At 35.9% G+C, this 16013-nt stretch overlaps 1 protein-coding gene across 5 annotated transcripts; it reads right to left on the minus strand.

Annotated features, from left to right (window-relative positions):
- Positions 1–666: 666 nt before the first annotated feature.
- Positions 667–14620, minus strand: slc2a11a (solute carrier family 2 member 11a). 5 transcript variants are annotated; one of them, XR_015493969.1, is made up of 14 exons: positions 14584–14620; positions 14369–14496; positions 13481–13579; positions 13015–13175; positions 12790–12914; positions 12559–12688; positions 10544–10692; positions 9104–9291; positions 7011–7121; positions 6084–6185; positions 3727–3802; positions 3482–3609; positions 1560–3205; positions 667–1428 (listed from the first exon to the last, which is right to left on the minus strand). XR_015493969.1 is itself a non-coding variant. In XM_087257741.1 (13 exons), exons 2-13 carry the CDS (start codon positions 14387–14389, stop codon positions 2987–2989), a joined length of 1509 nt encoding a protein of 502 aa, XP_087113867.1. In that variant the 5' UTR covers positions 14390–14496; positions 14584–14620; the 3' UTR covers positions 667–2986. The 5 variants fall into 5 exon arrangements, 3 of the variants coding, with proteins under 3 accessions (XP_087113867.1, XP_087113868.1, XP_087113866.1); XR_015493968.1 differs by having other exon boundaries at positions 14369–14620; XM_087257741.1 differs by having other exon boundaries at positions 667–3205.
- Positions 14621–16013: the final 1393 nt, after the last annotated feature.

The raw sequence follows: 16013 nt of genomic DNA on the forward strand, positions 1-16013 counted from the left end.
CTATTGGTTGAGTTTAGACAGGGCATAATTTGTGCCGGAGCAAGCCGAATCTTAATCCCAGCAACTCATTTTGCCGATCCCCCTCCTCACACGAACACTCCCCCTCCCTGCTCTTCACTTTCTTTGACGACACCCCAAATCTAAACAATTTTGTCCACGATACCCCCCCCACCCCAGCTGTTCACATTAGTCCGTGACACCCCCCCACTCTTCACTATCGTCCACAAGACAAATCCCCCGCCACCGCTTTTCACTTTCATCTGCAACACCTCTCCTTCCTCTGTTAACATGCCGGATCTATTACCTCGACCTGTTCCGGGACCACGCAATTTACAAATTAAGCAGAGAAATTTGAGAGAAATTTGAGATCTGAAAAGCATACACAGCGCCCACTGTTGGGTTTGCAAAGAAAACGGCAAAAAGATTTACCTCCAGGGGCGTATTTTGCTCTCTCCAGAAATGTATATAGGGGTATGTAATCAGAATGAGCCTGGGTTACAAAAAATTGTCCCAAAAAAAAACTCAAAAATTGGGACATTTCAGCTCATTTCATATAAGTGATTTGAACAAAAAGCAAAGATCATTTGAGTGTGAGATCTACACCATGGTAAGAATAAAAGTAATGCATGATTAATGGATGAATTAAATGTGCAAAGCAAACTGGTCTACCTATGCAGAAAATAATATTTAATCTACAAGTCAAAAAGAGCACAACAGGAGGACAAGGTTTGTCCAAATTCACATACAGTGGAAATCACTACAATTAGAATTTTTTCAATATACAATAGCTTAAACATCGGTATTATCCGTTAATGAATTTTGGATGTAATTTGGATTGTTGTCAATATCATGTGACCTGCCAGTGTCCGTTGTGTTGGTTCACTACCAATTGGCCCCATGGCCCCCATCAAATGCACCCTTCAGAATATCAGCAGAAGAAGTATGTCATTTTGCTATAGTTTTTGAAATTCTGTGAATTCATACTTGGCTCATTTTGTTCACATACTATTTATTTATATTTTTTAAACAGGAAAAGATTAAATAGTAATCGGGCCTGACTCAGAACATAAAAACATACAGACACCCTTACCATCTCATCCATCAACACATGAGAACAGTATAAACAATCACCAAACACACTAAATAAAGAGAAACAGGCTACTATCTCAGTGGCTACAGGGATAGTTGATCATCAGATGACGAGTATGGGATTTTTTTTTAAACAGCTTCTGCGTTGGTATTGTTTATAGATGTTGTTAGATCTCATTCCAGGCTTTCGTGAATACAAAAAAGAAAGATCTCTGTCCATAACAGTTTTTAAAAGCCGGCAATGGCAAACATCTATTTGTTAGACATCTGCACTCTCAGAAATAAAGGTGCGTGAGCTGTCACTGGGGTGGTACCTTTTCAAAAGGTACACATTTGTACCTAAAGGGTCCATACTGGTACCTAAAAGGCTTATAGTACCTACAAATTCTAAGAGGAACACTTTTGTTCTTTTTAGGTACTAACATGTACTCTTGAGGTATTAGTAGGGCCCTTTAGGTACAAATTTGTACCTTTTAAAAAGATCACATACCTCTATTTCTGAGAGTGTAGTGGAATGATCGGTCCTTGTATAATTTTGTTCCAAAACACAAAGCTCTGCTAAGGTAGCCCTATTTAAAATTTGATAGTACAGTTTAATCGCTGTGTTCATAATGTTATTTTGAAATGGTGGAGCATTAGAGAGTGACAGAGCAAAACAATAATGTGTCCATCCAGAAAGTCTATTGTGGATCTTATAGGCCCTATTGTACAGTCTTTGCAGACACAGTAAAGATGTAAACAGTGGGATGAAGACCAATTAATGCCGAGTTTAGACTGCATGATTTTGACTCACTGATAGACTTTGAGAAATTGCCGACAAACGCCTGGAATCACACGCAAATCAGTGTTTGTTCACACAACGTAAACTATCAAAGATGCGATCTGAGAGAATCACCGATAAGTCGCTGCCACCCGTCAGATATTTTGTGTGCTAAATATCTGGAACTGACTGCGATATAAAATCATGCTGTGTGAAATGTCTTTTTAATTGGAAATAGCATCAGCGATAAACTACAGCCAATGAGAGAGCAGCATCCTCTAGTATGGGTATCTACAGGCCAGTGGGAGGTTGGGGGTGAAGTTAAAAGAGAAGACAGCTGATTTTCAGTCTTTCTGGACCCAAGAAATCAAGAAAAAACTAGTGAAAATTTGGCAGCAGCACCTGTGTCTTTTTGAGAGAAATTGCTAATTCTTTTTAAAAGCAAGGTTAGCAAAATAAGTACATTTTCTACCTCAGTGAAGGCTTCTTATGATGTGGTTAATAACAAAAGAAATACTACATGACCTCCCATTTTTTTTTACATATGACTTCTCGCTTGTGTTTGGTTGTGAGACGTAGTTTGTGGACTAAGACAGCGTTGTTGGCGATTCTCCTAAAGTCATGCAGTGTGAAATCCCCTGTCGCCGATCCATCTTGTAGTGTAAACGCAGCAGTGGCGGAATGCTACCCCAGATAGTCATGCAGTGTGAAAACATCTGCGACATGACTACTTTGAAAATTGAGCAGTATAAACTCGGCATATAGATGTTTCCATTAAAAATGCTTTTTTACCACGGCTCACCGCATTTTCTGCCACGACATAGCCATGGTATGCCGTAAAAGTCTCCTTGGAATTCAAATAAATGTGTTCACAGAACATCCATCAGGTGGCGCATTGAACAAAAACAACAAACTATAAGGCGTCAAATGTTTAACCCAGTGGCATCATAACCGTCTGGTTGACCTTTTGTCCATGGGTTGTGATTAAAACACAAAACCCTAAATTTGCTTAGGGTGCTGTCAGGATTACCATAGTTTAACCTAAAAATTGGTCAAAGTTTTATTTTTTAAGTGGAAGTTAAAGGTTTAAAATGATTGTACTAAAATATATATTTATTGTTGAGAATATTTAGCAGTCTATAAGGCAGTGGAGTGAAGGATTTCCCCAAGTTTATATTGAGCTTTTGAAGCTTCTAAATCCATTTTCCTGTGTCCACGGTAGTTGAGCTTGTAAAACTCTTTAGTGATCATGGGTAGGGTCTTTCCCTTGGTTTCGGGTAGAACCATGTGAATATATGTAGCAGTCACGAGGCATACAGTGCCAAACGGCACAAAGCAGTACTGTCCTAAACCACTCTGCAAAAACAAAAGCAGAGAAGATTCAGTAGAAGAAAATAAAATATCCAAAAATCCATTAAGCATCAATAGTTTACTTTATAATTAGATGTTAAAGTCTTCATATTATGCTTTTTTAAAAAATATTACTTTACATGTAGTGTGTAACATAGCGATTTATAATCTAAAAGGTCAGTCTGTCAAGTTTTATTTTTATTTACTGACAGGTTTTGTTCACTTACTGTACTTTTGAAAATGTAGCTAAAATAAGTATATCTGGTTTTGTAGCGCGCTCACCACAAGGAAAGGGAAGATCATGCCGATGATGAAGAGGTTTAGCCACATTAGAAATCCAGCCGTCATGCAGGCCGCAGGTCGTGCTGTCTGGTTAAAAATCTCAGTCGGAAGGATTACAGACACCCCAGCTACCATATGAAGAAAATAAGCACATTGTTGACAATTCTGGCAAAGCATAGTGTGACATGACACTGTGGTACTAGTTAGATTAACATCATACTGTATGTCAGGATTTTGTGATTTACCTGGACCCATGCCAAAGCTGAGAATGTAAGTGAAGATGCAGGTCATGCTCAGGTAAGGCATCCAGGTAACAATATTCTATTGGGAAGAGGAAGCAAAAATGAAATATAACAGGTGTTTGTTTTATCATGACATTTATCCTTCTTTATTGTTTTTATTTTATTTTTTAAACTGACTGAAGTAAAAGCTTAAAAATTGTTGTAGAATTTTTTTTTATAAAAATAAAACCTCAAATCAACACTTTTCTCTTATTTTAAAAAAGTTTTAATTAAACGGTCAACGTCTGCTTTCATCACTAAAAATTATGAAAAAAAATCTTCTTGAGTACCAAATCAGCATATTATGTTGATTCTTGAAGGATTATATGACACTGAAAGTACCTTGGTAATGTTATAATGTTGTATAAACATATGTACAGCTATTGTATACTGAAAATTATGAGAGAAGCTAATTTATTTGCAGAAAAATGACAATAGGCCAATTCAAAATATTTTCATATTTACATGAAACTGAGGCTACAATTCACACAGGCTCACCAAAATTGGACAATAGAAGATTGAAAAAACATTGTCTGGTCTGATGAGTCTCGATTTCTGCTGTGGCATTGGGATGGTAGGGTCAGAATTTGAGTATTGTTGCTGACCATGTCCATCCCTTTATCACCACAGTGTACCCATCTTTTGATTGCTAATTCCAGCAGTATAACGCGCCATGTCATAAAGCGCAAATCATCTCAGATTGGTTTCTTGAACATGACAATGAGTTCACTGTCCTCAAATGGCCTCAACTGTCACCAGATATCAATCCAATAGCGTACAATTGGGATGTGGAGGAACGGGAGATAAATCTGCAGCAACTGCGTGATGCTATCATGTCAAAATGGACCACAATCTCTGAGGAATATTTCCAGTACCTTGTTTAATCTATGCCACGAAGGATTAAGGCAGTTCTAAAGGCCAAAGGGGGTCCACCCCGGAACTAGTAAGGTGTACCTAGTAAAGTGGCTGGTGAGTGTATATATACATGTATATACAATATACTTATTTATCACTCAATATTTAAGGTCTGAAATCATATTTATTATAACTGATTAATTGTTGATAAATTTTTGCAAGTATTTACTTTATTTTTTATCAGAAATTTGAAAGGTGAATTATCAATCATTTATGGGAAAAAACACAAATTTTTACACAAAACACATTCCAAATCCATTGACTTGAGGTTATCTCTTAAATTTCTTCAAGAGCAGTATATTATTACATTGTGTACTGTTTGACATGATCTTTTTTTCAAATTTTATAACGGTATATTTTCTATTTAAATTGTGATTAAAAACAAAGAAAAGATGTAATAATACTTCAAAATAAAACATATCTGCTGTATTTTTATTGAATAAATACAGCCGTTGTGCTCATGAGAGACTTCTTTCACAAACATTAAAATATCTGCTGAATGACAGCATAACTTATATCCAAAGTAGCCAGTCATCAGTTAACTGAAAATGACGTCTGTTCAGTCCCACATTCAAGAGGACTAAAGTTGGACATTAAGTGTCCACTTTCAGGTTAGACATTACCTAGAGGGCACACTGTACAAATGCAGATTATAGTGTCTGAACATGCACACTTTTACATAACCTTCCACATGCCATGTTCTGGCAGGTAAAGAAAAACGGGTTCAAGCAACAGTGAGTAATACAAAATACTACAGAATACACAAGACATGTCACTCGTAAAGTTTTGAATGGAAATAGTGTAATGGTCAATATGGTGAATCAGCGATCGCTGTATTGTCTGATGTTTTTCAGGGGAAAAAGCTCGAAACAGACGTGTGCTTTATCGACAGTTTGGTGGTCAACAAAGGCACTGTTTTTTTGGTTTTGTAATTTGTTTGAATAGAACGCGAGGTGCATTCCCTCTTGTCAAATGCACATCACATGACAGCAGCTACTCAAACGCCCCACAGACTTGTAAACAAATAGTCGCTGTCATTTCTGGAGGAAATTTACCATCAAGACCAAGTTGTGGATTACTTCAGAAGAACGCGATCAGATGAAGGATTTATCAGAGGATGATGTGTAACACGGCCATAAATGAGGTTGGAGTCGTGATCTCATTCCTTTTGAGTGCACATTTGCAATTTAGTTTTTATATTTAGAAGCAAAACTTATGAGATAATTGTTGTTTAATTTTACTGGTGATTGCAAATATGTAATGTAATCGTGAGCTTGGCAAACATTTTTGTAGAATTTAATGTTTCCCAATTCAGACAGAATGCCTGAGCATACTGCCCAAGAGGCATTTCAAAGATGGCCGCAGAGTGAAATTACTTGCCTTAAAGGGACTTTGATAATACACACCTCGAGTGAAAGAGCCACAGTGAAGACTACAGCCCATCCTGTCATCAGAACATAACCGCCCATCAACATCAGCTTCCTACCCAGCCTTTCTATTAACAGGTTCTGAACACACACACACACACAGATTTAACATTCAAGTGTAGCCACGTTATTCCAAACAGTAACTATTTTGGTAGCACTTTACAAAAACAGTACAATTACAATGTTCATTAGGGATCATTAATTCATTAATATGTAAATTAAATGTTCATTATAATGAATTAATGATAAGTTATAATGAACCTATACCTTAATGGCTTGTTTTTAGAATTGTTAATTAATGTATTAATTAACACCTTGGTGTTGAGTAAGTTAAAAGTGCACCTACATTGACCCACATGAACCAGTTATTGTATCATATGACTTTACTTGAAGGGGCACATTTTTATTAACTGATTCTTAACAACTCCTGTGTTTAACATACCAATCACGTTTGACAGGCGAGTGCATGTTTACATAGAAAAACAATAGAAAAGTGTTTATAATGAACAGTTTAACACAACATCTTATAAGTTAGGAATGAGTAAATGACAATGTGCCCCTCCAAGTAAAGTCATGGCATAATACATTCATAGGTGATGAGTTCATGTTGATCAAGTTACACTTTTAAATAATATTCTTTCTCATAGAGTGAGTTACATTTAGCTTAAACTAAAGTGTCAATTAATACAATATTTAACAAATATGCACTTGGTGTGTTTTCTTTAGTAAAGTTTAGCTTGCATATTAGTACCCAGCAAACAATTTAGAGTTTAGTAGATGTCTAATAGACATCTAAATGTAGAAAGCTTGGCTAAACAAGGCTGACACTGTACAAGTGGGTTAAAAGACTGGCTGTGTTAATCTGGGATGGTTACATAATTGATAACAGAAGAACGTAAGACTCACACACAGGATGCAAGCAGTAAATTCACACATCCCGGTGCCGATGGTCACATATTGGATCTGTCCTGCAGATATACCCGCTTCTTGGAAGACATATGATGCATAGAAGTAGATCTGAGGAATATGAAAGAAAAAAGGGGTTCAGAGTTTTTTGAAATGATGAGTTTGCAAAAAAACAAACAAATCAAAACACATCAGGGTTAATGGCTGAAATCCTTCTGAGGCGTTTCGAGTTATGTAAGAAGTTTTGGGTACAAGAAAGATTTACCAAAGCTTTGTGCAAGGCAAGTCAATCATTTGCTGTTTTAGTTTCTCAGTGGAAAATTTTTTCTAAGATTCTGTTTTCATCTGAATGATATGTTTTGGTGGGCTGGATGACAGATAGACGAGGGAGATACAATTCTCTATAAACCTGCTGTTTTTGTCTGTTTTGTCAACTTTTAACCAGCTATATGAGGACAGTGGCAGTTGTGTTTAGTACTTCAGTTGTTAAATGTTTAATATGTTTCACACATGCAAATTCTGAAACTGTACATTAAACATTTTTATCCTTAATAATCTGGCAAATTAACTCACTTCTCAGATCACCAGACAACACTGACTCTGAACAGGAAGCAGCTGGGTTCATCACTTGTGTGGTCCCCAGACATATTCCTATCATGGTCTGCACTATTTGCAGTGTGTTTCTGTATTTGCATGTGTTGTGAGAATTTATGTGCGAATCTAAATTGATGATGTTTTCTCAATTTGTTTTTCTTCATGTGTTTTCTTAACTTGCAGTGCATTTGAGCTCTCTCAACCACCAAATATTTCACAGCCTGCAATGACACCTTCAGTTACTCATAAATCATTTAAATATGATCATATAATCATATACTACTAATAATACTAATATATTACACATAATTTAATAATGAAACTCAATTGTTTTAGTTAAAAAAATAATATACAGAAACTCCTTATTACAGTTTACACCAGGGGTCACCAATCTTGTTCTTGGAGGGCCGGTGTCCTGCAGCGTTTAGCTCCAACTTGCCTAAACACAACTGCTTGGGTATTTCAAGTACACCTAAGACCTTAATTAGCTTGTTCAGGTGTGTTTGATTAGGGTTGGAGCTAAAACCTGCAGGACACCGGCCCTCCCGGAACAAGTTTGGTGATCTCTGGTTTACACCAACTGAGAGAATGACAACAAATTGACATCCTTCACTCACCTGACCATTAATCACAATATTTTGTCCTCCTTTGCAGACATTTTTCTTGCTTTTTAAAACCCGTTTACCACTACAGAAGTTGACCGAAATATGATGATCATCAGTCACATGATTCTCTTGATATAATTCTGATATGCTGATTTGTTGCTCAAAAAACATTTAGAAATATTGAAACAGCAGTAACAATTGTGCTGATTATTATTATTATTATATAAAATCTCATTATGTAGAAAGCATGAAACATTCCATCTGTCCTCTGGATATGATCCCACCTTTTTTCTTTAAACATATTATGAATACAATTGGTCCTGGCCTGCTATTGGTTATGAACAAATAAATTAGTCTACTGGCTCCTTCCCTAACTGACTTAAATGTGATGTAGTGACACAATATCTCAAATAACCAAACCTCGATCCAGCCTCTTCTGTCACATTTTCGGCCTATTTCTAATCTTCCTTTTATTTTAAAGATCCTTGAGAAAGTTTTTTTGACTCATTTACAAACCTATTTGACTTTAAATTTGATCCATGAGACATTTCAAGCTAATTTCAAAGCATTACACAGTACTGAACTTTTTTCTCTGCCTTTAGTACTCCTATGTACAGCACTTTTGTCAACTTTGGTTGCTTTTAAATGTGCTTTGTAAAAAATATATTGTATTGTATTGTAACATTATTGTTAGGATTCTTTGATGAACTGAAAGTTTAAAATATCTCAATAGCATTCCAGCAAATATTAACGTAAAGCCAGCAACATCAGCATTTATTCTTGTGAACTGCTGGGTGTTCTTTCTTTGGTTAATATACAGCTCATGAAGCAAAGCACCGGAGATTAAATTTCCAACACAGGACAGCACAGGACTGGACAAATGCAGGGTCTCACCGAATCATTACCGCACAGCTGCATGGCACTGCTCAAGACGGCCACCGAGATCAGCTGCCAGCGGACGCTGCGGTCAGTCAACAGATCCCACGGCTGCTTGGCACGATCGCTTTTGATTTCATTCTGTTCCTGCAGAAGCTCATCCAGCTCTTCTCTTCGCACCTCACAGCCTCGCAGACGCTTCAGTGCTATGAAAGACATTTTGAAAATAGCAGAATGAGATAAATAAATGTTGTCACAGATTTCTCATGACTCATAATCTTTATTAGTTTCTTAGTTGTACTGCTTTTTGCTGCTCAATTGAAGGACTCGCTTTTACTGCATTGCAAACTTAGACCAGAAGTGGGTAAAGTACATTGGTCAAAGACAAAAGGACTTTTCGAACACCAAAACATTCATGACTATACCATTATACCATAAATCTAATCATTTTAAGAAGACTCTTAAATGTCAGCCAATGTAACAATAGTTAGTATACAAAAAAGTATAGCAAGAATGACATATTGAACTGAAAGACTGTTTAAAGACCACAGTATGGTCCCAAAATACATATTAATTGTCATTTTAAGGGGATTTTTCAACCAAAAGTGAAACTTTCCCACTTGTTCCAAAACCTGCTGGAGTTTTATTTCTTCTGTTGAACACAAAGGAAGGTCTATTGAAGAATATTTGAAAAAAGTAGCCAATGACTTCCATAGTATTTTTGTTATCACTATGGATGTCAATGGCGTTTTTTTGCTCAATATTTTCACTGAAGAAAGAAATTCATTCAAGTTTAGAACTACTTAAGCATGAGTAAATTGTGAAGAAAGTTTCATTTTTGGCTGAACTATCTTTATAAATCTTTAGATTTAGCTATATTTTCCTTCAAACCACTCAGTTTAAAAGAAAGAGATCACAATATATATATATATATATATATATATATATATATATATATATATATATATATATATATATATATATATATATATATATATATATATATATAATTATTATTATTATTATTAATATTATTATTATTATTAATTATTTCACCCAGACAGTTACTTTCATAGTAGTTATTTATTAACATTTCATGTTTTCATTGCATTTAAAATCACTTTTGTAAAAGTAATTTACTACATACACCAAATTGGGACTTCTCGTCTTTAACCCCCATTTTTTATTGTGCTTTATACATAGTCAGGTAAAAAGTGTATTTCAATTTTAAAAGAGATTTAATTTAGACAAAAATTTAAGACATCTAACAAGAGAACAAAAATGTACAATCCATCAAACAGATCAGACAGACTTCACATGCTAGCCTGTATGATGACTAGTCTATTTTTGGACTACTGTTAGGTGTCTATTAGCAATGTCTAAATTTAGCTTTGTTTTAGCAAAACGTCTATGTTTGGACGTCTATTGAACACAAAAAAAATAAATAAATAAAAATACCTGAAAGACAGGCCTCCTTGTCTTTACAGTCAAAAAGGAGGTAACGGGGACTCTCTGGGAACCAGGGCAAGGTGAGGAGCTGGATGAAGCCTGGGATGGCATTACTTGCCAATAAGTACTGCCAATATGGCTCACTACCCAACAACTCTCTGAAACGTACACACATTTTAAAATCATGATAAAGTTGTGTGTTCTTCTGTATACAAAATTAAAGTTCCTACCTGTCTCCCAAATCACATTCTCTCTGGAATAGATAATCATTTTACAACCACTAAAAACTACATTCTAAATGATTCTAATGTGTTTATAAAATTTAAAGGAATCTGGGTGTCCTTCAATAACCGCGTTGTCAAATATTTTTTTGGCCTAGGCTTTATTATAGATCTAGTAATTATTTTTCTATATTGTAGTATAAGTATGTAATCACAGCAATAGTGAGTTTGCTAATGTAGCAAGTATTCTAAAATCAATGTAGTACATTTGTAAGTATATTACTTCCAACACCAAGCACTAAAAATGTCTCACTAGTTAACTAGTAACCTATGCGTAAACAACTAGTTTACATCTACACTCACCGGCCACTTTATTAGGTACACCTTAATAGTACCAGGTTGGACCCCTATTTGCCTTCAGATCTGATTTAATCCTTCGTGGCATAGATTCAACAAGGTACTGGAATTTTTACCTACCATCTGACCCTACCATCCAAATGTCGCAGCAGAAATTGAGGCTGATCAGACCAGGAAACGTTTTTCCAATCTTCTATTGTACAATTTTGGTGAGCCTATGACAACTGTAGCCTTGGTTTCCTGTTTTTAGCTGACAAGAGTGGCACCCGGTGTGGTCTTCTGCTGCTATAGCCCATCTGCTTCAAGGTTGGATGTTTTGCGTTCAGAGATGCTCTTCTGCATACCTCGGTTGTAACGAGTGGTTATTTGAGTTACTGTTGCCTTTCTATAAGCTCGAACCAGTCTGGCCCTTCTCCTCTGACATCAACAAGGCATTTGCGCCCAATGAACAGCCGCTCACTGGGTATTTGCTCTTTTTCAGTAAACCCTAGAAATTGTTGTGCCTAAAACTCCTAGTAGATCAGCAGTTTCTGAAATACTCAGACCAGCCCCTCTGGCACTAACAACCATGCCACGTTCAAAGTCACTTAAATCACCTTTCCTCCCCATTCTGATTCTTGGTTTGAACTGCAGCAGATTGTCTTGACCCTGTCTACATGCCTAAATGCATTGTGTGTCTGCCATGTAATTGGCTGATTAGAAATTTGCATCAAGGAGCAGCTGGACAGGTGTACCTAATAAAGTGGCCGGTGAGTGTACGTTTCTCTTCTGTAGGTATAAGTGAACTTATAGGTATACTGATAATTTGTTACTAGTTACTGTAGCTCTTCTTTAAAATAGATTAATTAAGCTACTCGGTCTAAAGAGTAAAAACGAAAGCAAGCCAATAATACTTTAAAATATTTGTTCGTATAAAGACATCAAAAGACTGAACACATGCATTCGCCAGTTATCGTACACTTATACTTTCATTCAGTATAAGTTTACTCAAGTATATTTCATAGATGTACATACTAATTCGACTAATTTTTGTGTTTAAAAAGTATACTACCAATGATCAGTTTTGTAAATTACACAATATTTAACTGTAATTTGAACCAAATTTTGCTGTAGAACAGTTACACAGTATGTCACTGTGTTTTACAGTTGTATTGTGAAAAAAATAATTGCATATTTTTACAGGAAATACAGTAAATACAATACTGTAAATACATATACAGCAAGATAAATGGTGCTGTAAAAAAATGCAGTATAATACAGTAAGTTACTGGCAAACTGCTGCCAGTAAGTTACCATAGATTCTACAGGAAATTGTCAGTGTAGTAATACAAATAACACTCTGAATGTAGCTAACAAAGTACTATTAAACAAAACAAACTTAAAATCGCAGGAAGAGTATCTCTTATGAGCCAACAGAACTGCATCAAATATATACATAATTCGTACCTCAAACTGACCACCTGTCCTAAAACCAGTCCAAATGAAGTGAATACAGCAGAGGATAGAGACACGGCTCCTCGTAAGTGCTTTGGTGCACTTTCACCAAAATACATAGGCTGTACATTCATACTGATCCCTGAACAGAAAGAGGAAGAAACATTATCAATATCTCAGTCTGAAAATATTTGGGGCTCATTTATGATGCTATTATGGGCGAAATACATATAAACACAATACCTGCATTTATTCCAACTAAATATCTTGATATAACAATCATCTCAAATGACTTTGCTGTTCGGCTCAGCAGTGCAAGCAGTGAACTTGATAACAGAAAGACATTGTTAAGCAGCAAAGTCTTCTTCCTTGGAAACAAGAACACAGAAGGTGAATTATTATTAGCATGAAGCATTGAGGTTTTGTGAACATTGTATATTATTAAAAAGCTGACAAAAGTGACCGTACCTCCCTAAACGTACAGACATTGGACCTGCTATTAGGGCCCCAGTAAGGCCCCCCAATGAAAAAATGGAGACTATAAAGGTCCATATGAGTGTGACTTCATAAACCCCCAATTGTATTCCCCATCGCTCCTGAAATGTCTCATTCACAAAGTTTTGAATAAACTGCAGGAGGGAACACATAACAAAAAACAGGTACTTAACACACTTACTAAACTAAACAAAAAAAAAGTCCACACAAGGTCAAAGTTTATTGATATTGCAAACTCTTGGGGACCACAATGTGATGGATCAAAAGGTACATATAAACACTCACACACACACACACACACACACACACACATGCACACGCACACGTGCACACACACACACACACACACACACACACACACACACACACACACACACACACACACACACACACACACACACACAATGAAACATCTACAATATATTATGATATCACTTACAATAGTCGGTGCATTCATTATGGCCAGGTTGTATCCATATTGTAATGTTCCCCCAATCGCTGCAGATGTCACCATTAAAACCAAAGTGTATGAATGACCCTGATAAGACCAATACAATACATAGTTAAAATGTATTTCTAATTAGCATTAAATCCCCAATTACACCATAAGAGGTGATGCAAATACTTTATTATGCTGCTCAAATCAAATGTATTTCACATAAATGACTAAGTGTTCATTGAAATGCCAATAAAAAGAAAGCTAAATTAACTTTACAGAGAAACTTGCAACTTGTTTATTTGAAGGGATAGTTCACCCCTAAAAAATTTCCCTCAAAAATGTTGAGGAAAAATGTATTATTTAAATACCTAATTACTTCAACTTAAACGAAGTAAATTCACAGTACTCATATAGATTTTTTTTTAGCTCAAATGGTTAGCAATCGGTTTCCTCAAATGGTTTGAGTTGCCTTAATGTATTGTGTTTTACAGCACTCAGTTAATTTGAGTTCTCTTCATTTATTGAGATATTCTGTGCTCAGATTGCTTCGTTTACTTTAATGGATTAAGTTCACAGTACTTATTTGGATTAGTTTTTGAACTTAAATGGTTTGTTGCAATCGGTTTCCCCAAATGGTTTGAGTTACTTTAACTTATTGGGTTTTATAGTGTAAAGTACTAATGCTAAAATACTAGTCAACTATTACAGGTTTCCAAAGTTCTTCAAAAATTATTATTTTGTGCTCAACAGAACAAATAAACACAAACTGATTTGGAACAATTCAAATGTGAGTAAATTGAACAGAATTTTATTTTTGGGTGAACTACCCCTTAAAAAACAAAATTCAGACTAATAAAATACTTTAGCAATAGGACGTTTGTATTTTACCTTCTTCTCCTTTGTTGTCATGTTGTCCTTTCGTATGTGCTGATAATTCCAGAGATTGAAATCCAAAGAAATAGAGAAAGAAGCTTTGGGTTTATTCTGTTCTCGCCATTACATGAGACATCGCTGTTCTGCGGACGGTGCGTAAAAATGAGAGAGACACGCGTCTCCAAATGTTACAACCAGTAAGCAACTTCAGTATAGTTTAACCAACAAACCTCTTGACTAAATGAAATAAAACAATGTTGTAATTGATTTTCAGCTTTTCTTGAGAGCTCCCGATGAATAAAACGCACCTGCTTGTGTTCATTTAAATGTCCAGGTCCATTTAAATGTAATGAGATCATATAAACTAGTTTAACTCCTCCTATCGGAAAATGCCTAAAACTGTACTGCAGGTAGCCTACAGTAAAACCATAAAAAGAGTATTTATGCAACATATATTAATGTCTTTAAAAATAAAATAAAAAAACAGTTTTAAGCTGGTTTTAGATTCAGTCAGCACTAGGCACTAATAAAGTTATGAAATATTATGGAATGGCAGTAAAATTTGAGATGATATTGAGCTTATCTGTTCATTCCACTAGAGGGCAACATAACATTAAAATAATTTTGGACTCATGAAGTTTGCACGTTTTAGAAGGACTAAAGTCGATTTTGGTTGACTTATAAAATAAATTATGAATCAGCTTCAAGTTTATATTAACTGACCCAAAAACTGGACGAAAACTTTGCCTTTATAAAAATTAGCAAGCCAAAGATAAGAAGAAGTAGAAGAAGTAGAAGAAAATAAAAAGGCTGAACTACGGTAAACACAAAATAACCATGGTTTTGCTACAATGGAATTCGACGTAGAAATTTGGTAAAAACAAATGATAGTCAATCAGAAAAACAAACAAACAAACAAAAATGAATACAGTTTTGATATATCATATGGATAATTTTCATTCATTCATTTTCTTGTCAGCTTAGTCCCTTTATTAATCTGGGGTCGCCACAGCGGAATGAACCGCCAATTTATCCAGCAAGTTTTTACACAGCGGATGCCCTTCCAGCCACAACCCATCTCTGGGAAACATCCACACACACACTCATACACTACGGACAATTTAGGCAACCCAATTCACCTGTACTGCATGTCTTTGGACTGTGGGGGACACCAGAGCACTTGGAGGAAACCCACGCAAAGGCAGGGAGAACATGCAAACTCCACACAGAACCGCCAACTGAGCCGAGGTTCGAACCAGCGACCAAGCGACCTTCTTGCTGTGAGGCGACAGCACTACCTACTGCACCACTGCCTCACCCTGGATATTTTTCATAAGGATTAATATGTTCTTGCCTGTTTGTATTACAAAAAATTGTCAATCAAATTAGAGAGTTAGAATTAAAATTTGTTTTACTAAGTTAATGTACCATAGACCTGCTTTTATGACTGTCCCAGTAGCCTGTTTATTCCATTACAGTTATTACGTGTTATCTTAACTCATTTTGGCCTTCAGTGTAATCCAGTCTTAAATGAAAAATGGAAAAATCATGCCACACCACACATGTAAAGGTAAACTTGACAACAAAAGTTGGCCCACAGTACCCTTTGATTTGGCCCGCATCCCATCTGATAAGAGAGGGAAGAGAGGAAGAATGATGG

The sequence above is a fragment of the Danio rerio genome, chromosome 6, assembly GCF_052040795.2.
Source record: "Danio rerio strain M-AB ecotype USA chromosome 6, GRCz13ab, whole genome shotgun sequence".
Lineage (NCBI taxonomy): Eukaryota > Metazoa > Chordata > Actinopteri > Cypriniformes > Danionidae > Danio > Danio rerio.

Excerpts from the sequence above, each read along its gene's own strand:
- slc2a11a (XM_087257741.1), bottom strand. The coding sequence starts at position 14,389 with ATGACAACAAAGGAGAAGAAG. Across the intron at positions 12,689-12,789 it reads TTTAGTTGGAATAAATGCAG|GGATCAGTATGAATGTACAG; the intron begins GTATTGTGTTTA and ends CTTTCTGTTCAG. Across the intron at positions 9,292-10,543 it reads CAAGGAGGCCTGTCTTTCAG|CACTGAAGCGTCTGCGAGGC; the intron begins GTATTTTTATTT and ends TGTCTTTCATAG.